Raw genomic sequence first — 13,329 nt, 5'->3', positions numbered from 1 at the left:
ACAGTTTTTAGTGTCAGCTCAGAGGAGGAAAACGAAGACGTACATGGATCTATTTGTCTACAAGTGGATGCATCAGAGTGGAGCAAAAGAGGGAGTTTGTGGCATATTTTATGTCACAAATACAAGCTTTTTCAAACTAAATATTTTAGTCTGCTCCTGATTCACAACAATTTGAATAAAGAACTACACAGAAATGCTATTTTAAGCTTAATTTCATTTATATATGTCCTGCATCTTCAGTAAAATGCCACAAAAACACATTATTTTAATCAGTCACTCTCAAGATGGACATTAAATTCTGCCCCACTGGTCTTGAAGTGAAAGAAGAGAGCTACCTCACAAATCACTAAACGTTTGTTATTCAGTTCTATTTTTGAAGTGGAATAAATAAAGTGGAAAAAAGCAATTTACTAACGTATACTCATCTGTGTACATTTTGTTTATTTGTAGCAAAAAAACGTTTATAAATATCCTACAACCTAAAAATCGACCAGTTTACAAGATATCCACTTAATTACGTACTAGTTACAGAAAAAAAAATCAAAATACAAACATTTTTAAATTTTAAATTAGTAACTTATTAAGTGGTGCTGATCATCGACGGAACACAGAACTGCTTCCCTTCACTAGTCGCTTAAGGAACAGAACTCTGCTGCCCTCTATCGGCCGTTTAAGGAAAGACAACCGTGCTGCCCTCTAGCGGTCGTTTAAGGAAAGACAGCGCTAATCCCCTCTTCATAGAAAAGCTGTTTACTCATTAAAATGTTTAAACAGCCCATTTATTATTTTTTAAAACAAACTAAGAATATGACCTGTGTAAATACTATTTCTCTCCTAAATTACCAGCTTTTCTTGAAAAAAACTGAAACATAAAACAAAATAAAAAGACATTTTTTTAATCACAGAGCTGTCGGGTTAGTGTAAAGTTGAACCTTTAAAAAGCAGACACACTCTATTTAATGTAGTAAGTTAACACATTTATGTCTAAAGGGTACTCTAAACTAGGAATCAATTAGATTTATAATCCAAACAGATTCCAGATCGATCTTGGTTGTGACCCAGAGGACTTGGCTCTACACTTTGACTCTTGTTTCCATGGCGATGCCGATGGAGCAGTGCTCATCTATAACTCAAAGACTGGAGGGTTCTGGGGTGATGAAAAACGGGAAATTGACATAAATGTTCCATTATGCACAGACTTAATATTTAGTGCTGGCAGCATAAAACTTTTTTGTTGTTGTTGAAATTGTAAAATATGCACAGCAGAAATGCAAACAAAATCAAATGACAAAAAAAGCAGTTTTTTTTAATTGAGGCAAGTAAAATACATTAATGATATCTAACGGAGGGAGAGTTGTTCCATGAGGGAGAGTATTGGGACACCCATAAACCACAGATCCACTTTTAACCTGTAAACCAACAAAACAATCAAAAGTCATGTGTAACAGCTGAGAAATATTTCATTTGATAGTTAAAATCGATGTCATCTATCATTGACACCCAATTCAGCATGTTTTTGGTCAGAAGAGAATCAAGTGAAAATGTGCAGCAAAATCCCACTCAGGTGTTAGTGTGAAAGAAAGATAAAGACAGCAGGAAATCCAGTTTGAACAGGAAACACTGTTCAGCTTCATCTGAGATAACCCACTGTCTGCTTAGTGCTGATGTAAAACAGAACCTTTAAAAGCAGACACACTCAGTCGTCATCGATCAGTTTTTCTGCGCCGTTCTCCGCTTGTCTGCTCCCGCTGTCCTCCCCGCCCTCTTCTTCATCTTCGTCTTCAGTGTACGAGAGGGACTGGCTGCTGTAGTTGATCGTGGTGCGAGAGAGATCCACCTCGATGGGGAAGACGTCCGCCTCTCTGAGGACGGCGTAGCACTCGTCGTAGTAATGCGACATGCCAGAGACGAAGCGCTGCAGCTGGAACACGATGTCCTGAACTGCATTTGAGCAGAGGTCACATGCATAGCTGTCACCATGGCAACACAGCAGCATAAGCCAATGTTTAGACAAAGAACGTGAAAACAAACCATGCTTCTGATCCAGCAGCTCGATCTTCTCCAGGACGTCCTTTCTCATTTTAGCAAAGCGAGCGCGAGCTTCCTGTCGACACCTCAGGATCAGACGGTACTCGTAGTTCCCAGTGCTGACCCGATACAGGGGTTCTCCCATGGCCTGAAGGGAACAGCTTTGTTGTTAAATACTGGCTCCACTTTTTGAGACCTTTAAAGAAGTCTCAAAAACTAACTCACATTTTATTTAGACTGAAAATAACTAAAATAAAAACACTTCTTTTACACTTTTTTCTTTAACATTTTTCTTCCAGTCCATGAAGCTCAGCTTATGATTCATTGAAAAGTAAGCGACAGACGCTTTTTAGAGCTTCTGTTTTACACTTTCATGGTTTCTTCAATTCTTTCTGGATAAATTTCCTCTCAAAACAGAAAAGTCACCAGAGAATCCCCTAACTGAGGCAGAAACTACTTTAGTCTCCCTAGTGTGGTTTAGTGTCTGTGGACTTTCTGTGAAAACAAAAAAACAAAAAAAATAAAGTGTCCTCATGAAAGGTGGAGCACTCTAGAGTTTGGGTTTCTGTAGACTAGAATCGTTCATACTGGCTTTGAAAGGAAAGCCTTTCCTCTGAAAATGTTCAGGTAAGAACCTAACTTCAAATTCATGGCAAAGCTCAAGAAAAACAGCTGCACATTTCTGGAAAGCAAAGCTCAAAATGAGAGTCAGGACTTCAGGATGTTCAGGATCTTTTGAAAGTTAAGTTCCTTAAATGTTACAACAAACAAAAAGGGAACAATATTTTGTTTTAATCGACCTGAGATGTTTTACCATCGTGTGTTTATCAAACTGAACCTAACTCTGAGGCGAAAAATAATCCTCAGGACAAATGAAGAAGTATTTCTTACTGGAATACTTAAGTAACTTTCATAAATACTCACAATGCTGCTGTACTCTTCATCATCCATCTCCTTCACCTTCAAGCAGTAGGACTGAAAGAAGCAATGATTTCATGCAGTTAGGAGCTGCAGTGAGCTCACACACACACACACACACGCACGCGCACACGCACACGCACGAGGAGGAGGCCTCACCAGGTATTCAAATTTCACATCCAGGTACTTGCGGATGGTGAGCTTGGTGTCTGGGATGGCTTTGTGAAGGTAGGTGTTCAGATCATGGAGCATCTGGGAAAAGATTCAGGGCAAAATAAAAGTGACTTGGTTTAAAGGGCCTATGCCATGAAGACCGATCATTCCTCAATATAAAAACCCCAAAGTGGAATTGAGGACGACTCTAGGATGACATCATGAAATGGGTGGCACCCACAAGGAGAGAAAGCCAGCGCCTCAGAGATCGAGTCGTCTTCTGGGTTGCAAAGAGCTCAGGAAAATAACTAATACTTATTAAAAATGTGTCCTTTTGTGTGACAAAGTTAATATATTATCATATACACACATATTGTTGACTATAAAAGGTTTAAGAATAGTATGTGATAGTCCCTTTAACAATTCAGATGGGATGAAGGTAAAAAAATAAAATAAAATAATTTCCTCCACATACGTTTTTTTTTTGAACAAACAAGTGAACAGGATCTTTCTTCAGCTTTGAGCCCCTCTGAAGCTTTTTGGAAAAGATTATTTAGCATCATTTCTATCTACAGAATAATCAAAGCTTCATTTTAGGAACTGAGTTTTGTAATAAATAATTTTGAACCACATTTTTTCTGACTGAGAGCTCTTATCCTAATGTTCAAGCAGAATATTTTTTGCTGTATAACATGCAAAAAACAAAATAAAAACAAAAGGGAATTCTGGGAAAGAATTTGGGAAAATATCTTCATTTCCAGATGCAGATAATCCTGCAGAAACAAGACTAAGTTGCCAGGTTTGGATAGTAGAGTCCTCGCTCACAAACCTCCAGCATGATCCACAAAGTTCTACAGGACTGAGGGTTCTGTTTTCAGGTGCTCCAGTCACACTTCTGCAGGAAGGAGGAGCTTTGTAACGACCAGAAAGATCAACATGCCGGTCAGACTTACAGGCTTGATGGTTTTTAGCAGCTGGATGCCGTATTTCTCGATGTTGCGATGAGCATCTGCAAACTTCACAAAGGCCTCGCTGGCTGCAGCCTGAGGCTCTCGCACACCGATGACAGAGAAGACGTCTCCAAACGCTGGAAGACAGAACGGCTCAGACCTCAGAAAAAAGCTTTATTGGCATCAAATAAAGAAGGAAGCTGGAAAAAAACATCACCATTTTTGTTTAATGGTTTATTAATATTTATATTAGTAAATCCAATAAATGTTGTGGTTTTATTTGCTGCTAACATTTTTCTAATTCAGCGTTCTGCACCTAAAAATGCATCATTGATCTATGAACAAGAGAAAAAAACATATAACACTACATGTTTGGTCATCTGTTTTTTTGTTGAATTTTGAACTTTCACCTGGTTTTCCCACAGAGGACACTTTTACTCAACTGCTTTTCACTCTGTATGACAGTAATTTGTACTTTTGTTTGATTTGTTCTTTGCTTCTGATTATTAAGAGGATGTATTAAATATATATTATTTTTCTTTTGAGTTTTCTTCACTGATATCCAAGTCATTGGCTACCATGTGAAAACAATAGCGTCTTTATATATTAATCTGTAGCCCTGAGTCATATGGCCTTCGCCAACTAATGGCCTAACCGGAAAGGGTTATGAATTAATTAATTTATTAATGAATGACTTTAAATGTATTATATGCACCAAAAAGAAGAAAGAAAGCATTATTATTGGGATGGGTGATACTAACCTCTGTGAGTTTGAGAAAGTTCAAAAAACGCTCGCAGCAGCCTCTTCGTGTGCTCCATCAGCCCTGGGGAGCAACGTCAGAAAACATATTTACTCTGTCAGACCCAGATTAATAATGACTCAAAAGTAAATATATATTGATAATATTTATTAAACATGCACAAAATTATGTAGTGAGAAAGAAAACACATTTCTTCACTAAGATTTTTTTTTACCTTTGTAGAGCTCGGCTGTTTTCTCCAGCTCTTCCAGCCTTTTCACTAACCCATCTGCAAAAAATATATAAATATATAAAACATGTTGACCCAGCAATTATCTGCTTTAAATCTCTGAGCAGAACCGAGTCAGCAGTGAGAACACGGGCCTCACCGTTACAGAGAATAGCTCTGCTGAGTCCCAGAGCGTCTGCTGTGCCTGCGCTCAAGTTCTCCACCAGGCGGTGTTTGACTTTTTTCAACACTGAAACACACAAAGCAGACTTTTCCTTTGGCATGAGACTTTACTTTACAAGACACAGAATGTTACACAAACTGGTGTTTAATAAATGACACAACAGCAGCTCTGACCTATATCCAGAGACTTCCCCTGTTTGGGGTCAGCCTGCAGCTTGTTGTAGTGGATCACTGACTCTCCCTGTCAACAAAAACAACAAGTCAATCACATGGATTCATTTATTGCTATAAACATACACTAAAGTAAAAGATGTAAAGAAATATTCTTGCATTTGTGGTAGAACAGAAATAAGTGATGGTGAGATCAGGGTTTTTTAGCAATAACTTTCCCAAAACTTTTCTATAACCTTTCACAGAATTTCAAAAACCAAAAATAAACACATTTCAGTCAGACTATTGTAGTCGGTGCCGCTAAATCAAACTAAGACATGATACTGATACATCCAAGTTTGTCTGCCTCGCTGTTACAATTACAGTCTCCATATCAACAGTCCTATGTGTTGGTGTTCGGCTGAGGCAATAATATTGTTTTTTGTACTTTAGGAGTGTTTTTCTGTCTCTGTTTTCTTTTGTTTTCTGCTGCAGTGGGATGTTCCGTCTGTCTTTTTTTCTTTTCTTCCCCTCCTATATTTGTGTGCAGATTTGAGCCCAAATTGTCCGGAGCACCTGATTGGCTGAGAATGTTCAGCACGGGTTTAAATACTGCCACATCATCTGTTGTTTCTGGTGCTAAATGTGTTTCAGGGTCTTTCAGTAGCCACAGTTCATACCTCTCTTTGAAAAGCCACTCCTTGTTAAAGCTACATTTCTCCGGTATTTCCTAGCATTTTACAATATCAAGCTGTGCAGAACTGACGACAAATCAAACTTCTATACAGCAAATTAAACTCCCATCATCAATAGCATGAGGTAGAACTTCTGCCACAATTCAAATTCGAATCTCACATTAAAAAAAATTCTTTTTTATGCTTTTTGCATCCAAAATATTAAAATTTCATGATTTTCTAAAACTTTAAAGAAGATTTCATTTTTCAGAAACTTTCAAAGACCAAGAAATTGCATTTTCAATTTGCCAAAAGGGTTTTTCATGACCATACAAACCCTGTGAGATGTGTGACATTCATGCTGCCGTGTTTGTCCTGAACACAAACGCGACATAAATCCTCTAAATCCTGCACTGGACCTGCTTTTATCCCATCATGCAGGAAGTCGTGGCATTTTTTATGTCTGAACAAAGCTTGTGAAAAACAACACAGACCCTCTGAACTGATGACATGCTGTCACATGCTGCTTGCTTTTGTTCTGACCTCTTTAGGTCTGCACGGCTGGACAGCAAACCCGTCTGCTGCTCACGGAGGAGGATTTCTACCAACTGCTGGGCTTGAAAAAGTGAGTTTTCTTCCACTTATTTTTCTAGTTTTCTTCACCTCAAAGTGCAGCTTGGAAATGTAAGATTTTTCTAATATTTGCTTGAATCTCGTAAATTTTTTCCAGATAATTTGATTCATTATATATTTGAACTTTTGGTGTGAACAGAAAATTGTAACTGAAATAGATGCTTATTCAGCATAAATGGTTCTATTGCTAATTTGGGTCTGTTGCTTGACTTATTGAACAAAGGGAACTAATAAACTAGCGAAAGGGTCAGAGTTTAGACTGGTTAACATTTACAGACACTTCAGAATGAGAAGAAATTATTTAGATTATTATCTAAATAATATTGAGTCCATTTACAAATGATTTTTTTATCAGCTCAAAGAAAAACCTTTAGAGTTATACACCTCATTTTCAGAAGTTTATTTTTGTACCAAAAAGCAGATAAAATGGAATTCTTTCAAATCTTTTGCTTTTAATGACAATATAATGATCGTACATTGAGGCATAAGTGGTCAAAGACTGTCCAATAGGATGCTGTTTTTCAAGGTTACATTTAATTTCATATTTGTAACGCATCAACAATGATGCAGGTTAACTGCTTCATTTTATTATCCAGCATCCTTAACAGCAAATGGATCTCAACTCAATTTATTAATTGTATTTTTTGCCAAATATCTAATAAATGTTGTTTTTTTTTTTGTTCTTTAGCACTGGCACTCTGAAAACTATCATTTATGTAGGTTGCTTTCAGATTTCTATTTCTGGAAACTCACAGAAAGAGTCTCCAGAAAAGAAAAATATATATATATATATTACATCCATACATCCATATATACATACAGCTATTACTGGATAGTCAATAATGAGGTCAAATAAGCAAGTAAGTAATGAAATAATTTTAAAATAATAATAAAAGTGGCACTGAGGGTGACCCGTTTTCCAAAGTCATACTTTTAAAGCGTTTTTTCAGAGCTGTCATTTTCTGTGTGACATTTGCTTTCTTGATGCGGATTGTTGAGATTAAAAAACATTAGACCTGACATACCTGGACAGCCTGAATCATCTTGGCCACCTCCACCTTCGTTTTCCCCTTCACCGGTTTCCCGTTGACACCAGTGATTTCATCTCCTGCTGCCAGAGTCCCATCCAGAGCTGCTGGGGTGTTATCAAATACCTGTGAGACGATCGATTAGTGAGTCAAATTGAAGCGCTTCAATTTGACTTACAGATCCACAGTTTCTGTTTAGCATAATCCACTGTTAGCTTTAAAAAAAACAACAAACAAACAAACAGACAGAGTAGCATGAAACATAATTTGTTTCTTTCCAAAGGCACTGAATCAAAATTAAAGCATCATTTTAGAGACAACACAGATATCTCCACTCACCTGGACGATATATAGACAAGGACAGTATTGTGCTCCACCTCCTATACTGATGCCAATAAGATTATTAGCATCTTTCTTCAGAGTCACAGTGCCGGGTACTGTGGGGATTCCACTGGAGAGTAGAAAACAAGTCACTAAGTTGTTCCTGGAAACTCAATGGAAAAATCTGTGCTTCTGTCACAACACAAACATCTTCATCCTCATCCTCAGCTCTTGCTTTGAGAACTTTGTCATGTCAGTCTAGTTGGACTCTTCAGAATTTCTAGGATTTTGAATTTAGAAGAATGAAACATAAAGACTCACAGTTTATCCTCTTCCAAGTCATAGTCCATGTCTGTGAACATTACAGGACAGTCACAGCTGACCCCGAAATCTGACAATAGCATAAAAACTGCTGTTATTGCAGGATTACTTTATGAACACGACTACATCAAAATAATTATCGACAATCTAAAATCAACAAAGTCTGTTGTAGCCTTGTGATTAAAAAACAACAAAAAACAAACGCACAAAAACCGTGTGCTGCTGTTAAATACGGTCAGCAGATCTGTTTCTCGTCAGACTGAGAGAAGAGGAGAGAGGCTACAGGGAGGAGAAAGCGGAAACAGCTGGTAATGATGGATACTAAAAGGAATATTCTTAATTGCATATTACCACGTGTTAGAATGGAATCAAATACTTTAAACAGTAATATTTTGGCATAATATTGTTAATTGTTAATCATCAAAGTCGATGACTAAAAAAAATATTGTTACGTTGTCTCATCATAGCCGCTACGCTAGCTCCTAGCCTCCTGGCAGGTGTAGCAGAAATGCCGTTCATTTTATAAACGAGGTAGATTACTACTTACCTTCAAAAAGTCTCGAGTACCTTTTTCTTATATCTGTGTCACAATAGTTTTTGTAATTCTGCTTTCCCCCCTCCTGGATAAACGTTCTGGGCTTGCACTTTTATTGCGATAAATTGTTTTTTACTGACAGTTCCTGTTTACCTTATTTTGTCACTTCCGGATCAGAACGGAAATAGTTGCATGACGGTGCGCAGAGCGCAGTATGAGTACTACCAATGAGTTATATCACTAGAGGAGACACGCCCGCTTTAGAAGCCTGGCCGATGGTGGCGGAGCGCGACGCCATCTTGGTGAGGTCGACGACGCCCACATGACAATGATTTCTATTGCTTTCAGTGGTGTCTAAGTAGCTTTTATATACTATATATATATTTTAACATTTATATATATATATATATATATATATATATATATAGAGATAGATAGATAGATAGATAGATAGATAGATAGATATAGATAGATAGATCATTTGTTGTTGTTAAAGAAGAACAGGCAGCCTTAAAAGCTCAAACTTGAATGAAAATGCATTGTTGCAGGACTTCTTACGAAGAAAAAAATAATTTCAAAGAGTTTTAAAAATATTTTCTAAACATTTAGAAGTTTTAGACCTCTTTGACATGTAATTTAAATTATTTAGAAAAACCCAACAATAAGTCAATAATAATAATAATAATAATAATAATAATAATAATAATAAAATAAATATTCAAAAGAAGTCCAAAAGTGAACAATAGATTTACCCTAAAAAAGCAACAACTACAACAACAAAGAAAAGCAATAGATTTACACTGATTCATGTGAGTGATTAATTTGGTATAACACAGATGGTATGGTGTCGGGTTTCAAGCAAACAGTCTGGCCTCTTATCAAAATGTGTTTCCACAAATGTTTCTAACATAGCCAGACTGTATTGCTAGTTGGTGACCACAGTGATCCATCTGGGTTAGCCCTTTTTATTGCTAAGATCCACTTTTTCCTTTAGTCTGAATCCATTAGAAACCTGCAAGAAAAGTTCAGTCACTGAGTCAGAAATGTATAAATCTATATTACTATAGTAGCCTAGTATGCTGTATACAGGTTTAGCAAAATAAAATGTCCATTTATGTCAACAGCAAATTATACGAACATCATGCAGTATGTTGATAACAGCCCTACAGCATCATGCATGTCAACATGTGTATGATTAATGAAGCCCCTGCAGCATTAAAAGAAAAAAATTATAGTACTTACCTGTGAAATGATATACCTTCCTCCTTCATGGACTCAGTTCTCTGATTTTGGCAGTTGAAACCCGCAAAATTAACTGGTATTATGCAAAAAATGTGTTCACATGCATGCACTGCAGTAGTACCTTGACCTCACCAAGATGGCGGTGCTCTCCTCCCATAAGGAACCACGTTATGTCTCCTCTAGTGATATAACTCATTGAGTACTACCCACAGGGTACGACCACAACCCATATATCGATGCGAAATAATTTTAATCTTTTTTTAATCACTTTAGGAATATTTTAGCCTATATTAATAACATTTATTATCACTTTAACAAGGGTTATATTGTCTTGACCTTGACTGACGTGAGTTCATTACACATCCACACTACAAAAAGAAGTACAAATGTGTTTTTGGGATTAGCTATATTATATATTATAAGAATTACTAATCTAGATCTTTTCTGATTAAACAGAGTTTCATTTAAAACGCATGCTTTTGTTAAATAAACGCAAAGATAATCATCCTGTTGTCTTGCAGGGAGGTAATTCCAATAACAGGACCCAGAATGAGTATGGTAAGACTGAGTCTGCTCTCATTTATCCACTTTTCGCTGCACGTTTTAAATTTTTATTTGAAACATAAAGGGCTGATAAAGATTTATTTAAAACTGCACATTTTTTTGAATTTTTGCAGGAACTTGAATTGAAGAATGTGGCTTTGACTGCAGGAGAAAAGCTGAAAGTAAAGGGAGAGATTCTCCATGATGCTGAGAGGTAATCCAGCTCATCAAACTTCACAGTAGTTTTTCTAATCAATTTAATGTCATTCAGTTAGAAAAAGATAGTAAGGATTTATTTGTAGTAAGTTAACACATTTTTACCTAAGTGGTACTCTAAACTAGGAATCAATTAGATCTATGATCGAAACAGATTCCAGATCGACCTTGGTTGTGACCCAGAGGACTTGGCTCTACACTTTAACCCCCGTTTCCATGACGATGCCGATGGAGCAGTGCTTGTATATAACTCAAAGATTGGAGGGTCCTGGGGTGATGAAAAACGGGAAATTGACAACCCTCTGCAGAGGGGCAGTGATGTAAAGGTGAGACCCTTGTTTAAGTTTATTGTAGTTGTTTTCACTTGAATATACAGTGGGGCAGTGGGACAGGTGGGGCATTTATTTGTTAATCATGGTGGATAATAATTATTTGGTCAATACTAAAAAAGCAGGATTTCTGGCACTCACAGACCTTTAACTTCTTCTGTAAGAGGATTCTCTGTCCTCCACTCGTTACCTGTATTAATGGCATCTGTTTAAACTAGTTATTTATATAAAAGACACCTGTCCACAACCTCAAACAGTCACTGTCCAAACTCCACTATGGCCAAGACCAAAGAGGTGTCTAAGGACACCAGAAACCAAATTGTTGACCTGCACCAGGCTGGGAAGACTGAATATGCAATAGGTAAGCAGCTTGGTGTGAAGAAATACACTGTGGGAGCAATAATTAGGAAAAGGAAGACATACAAGACCACTGATAATCTCCCTCCATCTGGGGCTCCCCACAAGATCTCGCCCCGTGGGGTCAAAATGATCACAAGAACGGTGAGCAAAAATCCCAGAACCACCAGTGAATGACCTGCAGAGAGCTGGGACCAAACTAACAAAGGCAGGTCAGTAACACACTCATACAGGCCCATCTAAAGTTTGCTAGAGAGCATTTGGATGATCCAGAAGAGGATTGGGAGAATGTACTTTGGTCAAATGAAACCAAAATAGAACTTTTTGGTAAGAACTGTACTCGTCCTGTTTGGAGGAGAAAGAATGCTGAGGTGCATACAAATAACACCATAGCTACTGTAAAGCATGGGGGTGAATGCTTTGGGGCTGTTTTTTAGCCATGTATCCTTTATGTGAAAACCTCCTTCCATCAGCAAGAGCTTTGAAGATGAAACGTGGCTTGGTCTTTCAGCATGACAACAATTCCAAAAACATTGACCGGGTATGGAAGGACTGGCTTTAGAAGAAGCATTTTAAGGTCCTGGAGTGGCCTAGCCAGTCTCCAGATCTCAACCCCATAAAAAATCTTTGGAGGGAACTGAAAGTCTGTGCTGCCCAGTGACAGACCAAAAACATCACTGCTCTAGAGGAAATCTGCATGGAGGAATGGGCCAAAAATACCAGCAACAGTTTGTGAAAACCTTGTGAAGACTTACTGAAAATGTTTGACTGGGGTATATAAGAAAGTATTGAGTTGAAGTTTTGTTATCGAACAAATACTTATTTTCCACCATAATTTACAAATAAATTCTTTAAAAATCAGACAATTTTTAATTTATTTATAATTTTGTCTCATCGTCGAGGTTTACCATACGCATATCGCAAAAGAAGAGGGAAATTGCAAAAAACGGTTACCATAAATGTGCTAAAAACAATGGCAGCTTGAAGTATGTAATGAATCAAATAAATCCATTTATGCATTTGACCAATCGGATGGACACCCCTTCACGTTGTTGACCAATCGGATGGACCCTTTTATGTTAAATGTTCACTTATGTAGACTAGGGTTTTTTGGAGTGTAATTTGAGTTATGTTGACTCTTATTTAAATTAAACTGTTAAACTGAATATATACATATGGTTAAGCTTATTTCTTTGTTTTTTAGATTGTGTTAAAACTATGTGGAGACATGTTTGAGGTGGAGCTTCCCGACGGACAGGAGGTCCAGTTTCCTAACCGTGCTGGAATGGACGTCATCAGCTACGTTCGAATTAAAGGAGACTTCAAACTGACTAGTTTCAAGATCTGCTGAGAGACAAACAATTACAGTTGTCTTGATGATGAAATCTGACATCTGGGAAGACATTGTTCAAATATAGATTGTGTTGTCACAAAAGTATCATAAAATACTAAATAATTTAACAGATATGTGGAAATAATGTATAATTATTAAAATATTTGAATCCCATTTCTGATTTCTGTTTTTCTTACTCAAAATATGAGAGAGCAGCAGATGTTTTGAAAAAATTCCTAGTGCGATTTAGCAAAATAGGTATCAGTATTAGTACTGCTTTGACGAAACATCCTTTTTTTTCAGTTATCTCTTTCAAATAGTGTAAAAATAGTTTAAGATTTCAAAAGGGACAATTTTTAAGTGATTTGAAAACAAAAAACAAACACCATTAATGTGAAATTGCAGAACCTACAATAATGACAAGTTTAGCAAGGTAATGTTTTTGC

General features: G+C 37.1%; 2 protein-coding genes across 5 annotated transcripts; one reads left to right on the top strand and one right to left on the bottom strand.

Moving 5' to 3' along the window:
• Positions 1 to 1,280: 1,280 nt before the first annotated feature.
• Positions 1,281 to 9,085, bottom strand: pick1 (protein interacting with prkca 1). Of its 2 annotated transcripts, none has more exons than XM_004071777.4 (13): positions 8,876 to 9,085; positions 8,329 to 8,398; positions 8,026 to 8,137; positions 7,684 to 7,812; positions 5,376 to 5,442; positions 5,179 to 5,268; positions 5,025 to 5,078; positions 4,811 to 4,873; positions 4,053 to 4,186; positions 3,106 to 3,198; positions 2,953 to 3,003; positions 2,032 to 2,176; positions 1,281 to 1,941 (listed from the first exon to the last, which is right to left on the bottom strand). In XM_004071777.4, exons 2-13 carry the CDS (start codon positions 8,367 to 8,369, stop codon positions 1,697 to 1,699), a joined length of 1,224 nt encoding a protein of 407 aa, XP_004071825.1. In that variant the 5' UTR covers positions 8,370 to 8,398; positions 8,876 to 9,085; the 3' UTR covers positions 1,281 to 1,696. The 2 variants fall into 2 exon arrangements, with proteins under 2 accessions (XP_004071825.1, XP_078807496.1); XM_078951370.1 differs by lacking the exon at positions 8,876 to 9,085 and adding an exon at positions 8,536 to 8,594.
• LOC101174351 (galectin-1) lies at positions 6,546 to 13,055 on the top strand. Of its 3 annotated transcripts, none has more exons than XM_078951371.1 (5): positions 6,546 to 6,650; positions 10,627 to 10,663; positions 10,783 to 10,862; positions 11,019 to 11,190; positions 12,755 to 13,055. In XM_078951371.1, exons 2-5 carry the CDS (start codon positions 10,655 to 10,657, stop codon positions 12,899 to 12,901), a joined length of 408 nt encoding a protein of 135 aa, XP_078807497.1. In that variant the 5' UTR covers positions 6,546 to 6,650; positions 10,627 to 10,654; the 3' UTR covers positions 12,902 to 13,055. The 3 variants fall into 3 exon arrangements, with proteins under 3 accessions (XP_078807497.1, XP_078807498.1, XP_004071838.1); XM_078951372.1 differs by lacking the exon at positions 6,546 to 6,650 and adding an exon at positions 7,695 to 7,830; XM_004071790.5 differs by lacking the exon at positions 6,546 to 6,650 and adding an exon at positions 8,539 to 8,636.
• Positions 13,056 to 13,329: the final 274 nt, after the last annotated feature.

The sequence above is a fragment of the Oryzias latipes genome, chromosome 8, assembly GCF_053564925.1.
Source record: "Oryzias latipes strain Hd-rR chromosome 8, Olatipes_Hd-rR_3.1".
Classification (NCBI taxonomy): domain Eukaryota; kingdom Metazoa; phylum Chordata; class Actinopteri; order Beloniformes; family Adrianichthyidae; genus Oryzias; species Oryzias latipes.
Note: the sequence above shows the minus strand (reverse complement) of the source record. Positions and strands in the feature narration are given on the sequence as shown.

Excerpts from the sequence above, each read along its gene's own strand:
- pick1 (XM_004071777.4), bottom strand. The coding sequence starts at position 8,369 with ATGTTCACAGACATGGACTATGACTTGGAAGAGGATAAACT. Across the intron at positions 8,138-8,328 it reads GACTTGGAAGAGGATAAACT|TGGAATCCCCACAGTACCCG; the intron begins GTGAGTCTTTAT and ends TCTACTCTCCAG. Across the intron at positions 3,004-3,105 it reads ATGTGAAATTTGAATACCTG|TCCTACTGCTTGAAGGTGAA; the intron begins GTGAGGCCTCCT and ends TGCTTCTTTCAG.
- LOC101174351 (XM_078951371.1), top strand. Across the intron at positions 10,863-11,018 it reads ATTCTCCATGATGCTGAGAG|ATTCCAGATCGACCTTGGTT; the intron begins GTAATCCAGCTC and ends TGATCGAAACAG. Across the intron at positions 11,191-12,754 it reads AGAGGGGCAGTGATGTAAAG|ATTGTGTTAAAACTATGTGG; the intron begins GTGAGACCCTTG and ends TTTGTTTTTTAG.